We start from the raw sequence: 4,473 nt of genomic DNA, 5'->3' as shown, positions 1-4,473 counted from the left end.
CCACCAGCAGCCACCTGCCCGCCGGCAGCAGAGGTGGGCGCAGAGCAGTGCCGGGCGCCTGGGAGCCAACAAGCCCCCACTCCAGGCCCAGGGCCCCGGCGTGCAGCTGCGGCCCCGGCTCGAGAGCAGGCGGCCCAATTCAGTCTCTGCCTGCGCCTCTCCTGCCCCCTTGGTGGTGGGGGCAGAACAGCAGGGCGGCTCCCAGGAAGAGCAGCTGTTGGGGGTGCTCCCCCCAGCGCACCCCGCTGGTCTCCCGTGGGGCCCGATAGTCCTGAGGAGTCAGCAAGGCCACTGGGGAGGTGGGTCCGGGTCCCAGAAGCTGCCAGGGCACAGTGAACGCAGACATCTGACCAGCGGGGGCGCGCCATCAGGGCAGGAGGGTCGTGCCCCTCGGGCAGAGGCCCCAAGCCCGCGAAGCCACGGCCCCCACACTGCTGCTGCGATCCTGGCACTGCTCGCTGGCAGCCGGCTAGAAGGGTCCCCTGCCGCGCCGGCGCCCGGCCCGGGTGGCCCTAGCCCACGGTCTCTGCGGCAACTCACGCCCAAAGGCGCCTTCCAGGACCGCCTCTTCCTCCTCCTCGGCACCAGGAACCCTGGTCAAAGGGGCCGAGGGCCAGGACCCGCAGCAGGACCACCCAGAGACAACCACCCTCGGCTCCGCCCCGCTCCCAGAGTGGCACTGCCGGCCCTGGGTTCCCAGGCCCTGCGGGCGGGAGGCGCACAGGGCGGCCGCCTCCGGGGAGGGACGCGCAAGCAGCACCCGGCAGCGGCCAGTCTCACAGGGACATTTATTCACACCATGGAGGAGGCGGGCTGGATGGGCACAGCCATGTCTGTGTTTCTGCAGGCGCGGAGGCTCCCTCTGCCTGGCGCTGCTGCGGGCTGGTCAGTGGTGGCCGTGGGCAGGTGCGGGACCTGGAGAGGGCAGCAGCAGGTTGAGGGGGCAAGCAGAGGCCGCCTTCCCCGCGGGCACCGGCAGCAGAAGCGCCCCAGCATGGGGTTGCCAGCAGGCGGAGGGTGGCGTGCCCAGGCTGTGCCGGGGGGCGTCGCGCTCCAACTCGTCAACGGTTTCCTGTCACGCACGAAGCAAAGGGAAGCGGCGTCCAGCGCTCGGGCGGAAGCAAACTTTCCAAGACACACCAGGAGCGCGTCACTCGCCCGGCGCCTCGGCTCGTGCGGCCATCAGGGGCCCAGCGGATGAAGGGCGCAGTCTCGCGCGCACGCTGGTTCCCCACGACTATACCGAGCGCGCCGGGGAGTCTCGGCCTCCACCTTTGGATCACGGCACAGGGTGGCAGCCAAAGCCTGCCAGGTCAGGCAGTGTCACAAAACTCAGACGTACAAAAAGGGCGTCCCAGGGTCGGTCTCAGGGGTCACCGCCGAGGCCCGAGCATGGCCCCGGCCAGGGAGTGACCCCCAGGGTGCTGCAGGCCTCTCCTGTCCCTCGCTGTTCCCCCAGCGGTGTGTTTCAGTGGGTCTGCCTGTTCTGCTCCCCACTCTCTGGGGAGTCCTCTTTCACCCCCCACACCTCTGGCCTGCACCCCAGCTCTTACGTGCACAAATAACAAAAAACTTAAAAAGCGCAAAATGACGTTCGTATTGGGAGCAGGGGTGCAGGCGCAGGAGTGCCTGTGCCGGAAACGCGCCCACCTGCGCGCCCTCGCTGGAGGCAGCTGCACACCTGTCAGCACAGCCCAGCTGTCCTCAGACCCCAGCCCCTGGGTCCAGGGCAAGGACGGCCTGAGGCCGGGGCAGTTTCAGCTAGGAAGTGCAGGTCGCCTTTACTGAAAGACGTGACAAAGCATCTTCACGAGACCCCGTGAACGGCGAGGCCAAGAGAGCAAAGCTCCGCGGAGTTTCCAGGGCCAGCTGCTGGGCCTCCGCCTGCCACCTGCGCTCCCCGGAAATGTCGGGCGGCCCTGCCCGGCCCAGGTGCTGCCCAGCCGGACCTGCGAGCCCCACTCTGCAGCCCCCGCCCCCCACTGCGACTGAGAGCAGCCAGAGCCCTTCTGCAAGGCAGGCGGGGCCCTGAGGGAGTGGAGACTTACCTTTCACAGCTTTACTCCTTTTATCTAAAATACAAGAAAGGGAAGTCGGTCAGCCAGGCCTAGGAAAAAGGCCCGCAGTGCAGCCACTGTCGAACCCCACGGGGCCAAGGGCATGCAGGGGATGGGAACCCCACTCTTCCTGCTCAGACCACACCCCGCAGCTCAGGGTCTGTGCTCATTCTTCTGGCCGGCAGCTTGTCAGCCACAGCGAGACCGTTTCTGGGAGAGGCGCGGCCTCAGGGGTTAGAGGGTCTAGGCCTCCCAGCCCCGTCAACTGGCCTTTGGAGCCCGTCGCACCCCGGAGACGCACAAGCCCTGAAGCAAGGGCCTATTCACATGTCCGCACTGTCCCCAAGCATCTGTCCTGACCCTTTCAAGAACAGGCTTATTCGGAAGAGGCCAAGGAGACTCCTGCAGACACAGGCGGGCCCGGCACTCTTACAGCCGCTGGCTGCGCCCCAGAATTCAACGAGGAGGAGGCTGCGCTCACCCCCGCAGCATCTGCGCCTAACAGCATGAACCGCGACCCCTTTCGTAGCTCGTGTTTGTGATCGCTGACGAACAGAAAACACACTTACCGGCACTCCTGATTTTATAGATGATGAAGCTCATCAGCCCCATTCCCACCCAGATCTCCTGGTAAACTTGGGTGTAGTAGGGCTTCATGGGGGTCCAGACATTTTTAATGAGGCCTTGAAACATCTGGAGACAAAGGTGGTAAAATTTCAGCATTTCACGCCTCCACCCCTCAGTCTCCCGGACCTCACACTCCACAGAGAGGCCCCGGCCCCAGCCCTCCACAGCCCCCTCCCCGTCACCGGCCCCTCCCATCTCATTCAGGTCCCGGCAGTTCCTGCCGGCTACTCTTCACCCAGCTACCCCAAGTCACACATCGCTTTTCAGAACAAAACCGGCGCCCTGCGCGGCCACGGTGGCGTCGGGCAGGTCCAGATGAAGGGCCAGCCACGTGGAGCCGGCGCATGTGGCTGCGCCCCTCGGCCTGTCTCCAGGGGAGACTAAGGGCCTCGGCTGGGCCCACGCGTGGGGGCTGGCTTGTAGTCCAGGAGCTACCCGCAGAGGCCCCCAGGTCGCCGCGCTGTGCCCCAACTGCGGTGCCTACTGGGCCTGAGCAAACAGGCAAGGCCGCCAGGTCGCTTTCTAGAAGCTGCCATGGTGACAGTCCAAGGAACAGAAAGCACTAAGCTAATCACTCGACTGGAGAGGAGTCATCAAGCAGATCCTTCATGCCCAGGTTGCAGCAGAAAGCTCCGGTCTGTGCACATCAGGGGTGGTGCAGCGGATTTAAGCGCAGCACTACGAAGCTACCTGCAGCCAGTTTGATCCCCGGCCAGGGAGTGACCCAGCAGCCCGCTACTGTCTCCCGCTGCTCCCCTCAGCAGCGGATTTTAGTCCATCTGCCTGTTCTGCTCCCCACTGTCTCTGGTGAATCCTCTTATCCCCACCTCTGGTCTGTACCCCAATTCTCCTATGTATAAACAAATAAACCTTTGAAAAAAATTCCCCCCATCAAACGATTAAAGACCCTCCTTTTGAGGCTGATGTGCTCTGTGCACCAAGGTGCCCTAGTGACGCAGTTATCCACGCCGCTCCGGCAGGGACAGCCTGCCCAAGAGCTTTCTGCTTCCCCTGGAGACGCTGCTCTGGCCGGTGGCTGTGGGGGCCTCCCCAGCACTGCTCTGGTGTATCCCTGGGCCCAGCTGACTCCAGCTCAAAGCGGGATGTGGTCATTATCCAGCCCCGAGCACCGAGAGTCTGAGGTGCCCGGAGGCAGGCCCTGAGCAGCCCTACAGCTGGCCTGAGCTGCCCCAGTCTTCTCTATAGGGCAGGGTGAGGGCAGGGCCACCCCCTGGGCCTGACAGTGTGAACTGAGCCCTGCGTGCACATGCTCCCTGCCTGGCTCCCCCACTAAGCCCTTGTACAGCACACACTGCTGGGCTGTGGAAGGGATGCCCAGAGGGTCACCTGGGGCCCAGAAGGCCTTGGTGACTGGCTCAGATTTGATTCTTAAGTGTCCCACAAGCTAACAGCATTCACAAACTTCTCTGCAGGCTCATCTCCTGCAGGAGTCCTCTGACCCTGGGGGCAGTGAGCGCAGCCCGAGTCCAGCAGCTGGCTCCCAGGCAATGGACCCAGCTTTCCCCAGAGCTCTGTGGGGGCAGTATAGTCTGAGAGGCTGGGAGACCACAGGGGGTTGCAGGAGATGGCTGTGTTCCAGGAGCGCCAGTAGACACTCTGCCTTCACAGTCTCTATCCTGGGGCAAAGGGGGAGGGGCGGGGTTCCCAGCTTTAGATTGGGGAGGGGCGGGGTTCCCAGCTTTAGATTGGGAAGAAGTCAACAGTAGTACCTGGAGAAGGTGCCTGAGAAGGGGGGGGGAGCTAGAGCTGCCCCCCAGCGACCGAGCAT

General features: G+C 64.1%; 1 protein-coding gene across 1 annotated transcript; it reads right to left on the bottom strand.

The window, feature by feature from the left end:
• Window positions 1–769: 769 nt before the first annotated feature.
• LOC105853578 (chromosome unknown open reading frame, human C14orf2) lies at window positions 770–2,768 on the bottom strand. The gene is made up of 3 exons (XM_012724423.1): window positions 2,627–2,768; window positions 2,049–2,072; window positions 770–915 (listed from the first exon to the last, which is right to left on the bottom strand). Exons 1-3 carry the CDS (start codon window positions 2,748–2,750, stop codon window positions 887–889), a joined length of 177 nt encoding a protein of 58 aa, XP_012579877.1. The 5' UTR covers window positions 2,751–2,768; the 3' UTR covers window positions 770–886.
• Between the last annotated feature and the right edge of the window lie 1,705 nt (window positions 2,769–4,473).

This window comes from Condylura cristata, unplaced genomic scaffold, assembly GCF_000260355.1.
Source record: "Condylura cristata isolate star-nosed mole 26May11 unplaced genomic scaffold, ConCri1.0 scaffold00013, whole genome shotgun sequence".
NCBI classification, from domain to species: domain Eukaryota; kingdom Metazoa; phylum Chordata; class Mammalia; order Eulipotyphla; family Talpidae; genus Condylura; species Condylura cristata.
The sequence above is the reverse complement of the archived record's forward strand: the minus strand, read 5'-3'. Positions and strand labels throughout refer to the sequence as shown.

What these genes read in the sequence shown, in the direction of transcription:
- LOC105853578 (XM_012724423.1), bottom strand. Translation starts at nt 2,750, where the DNA reads ATGTTTCAAGGCCTCATTAAAAATGTCTGGACCCCCATGAAGCCCTAC. An exon ending in CTATAAAATCAGGAGTGCCG is followed by an intron (nt 2,073 to 2,626) that starts GTAAGTGTGTTT and finishes CTTGTATTTTAG; the next exon opens with ATAAAAGGAGTAAAGCTGTG. An exon ending in AAGGAGTAAAGCTGTGAAAG is followed by an intron (nt 916 to 2,048) that starts GTAAGTCTCCAC and finishes TGCCCTCTCCAG; the next exon opens with GTCCCGCACCTGCCCACGGC.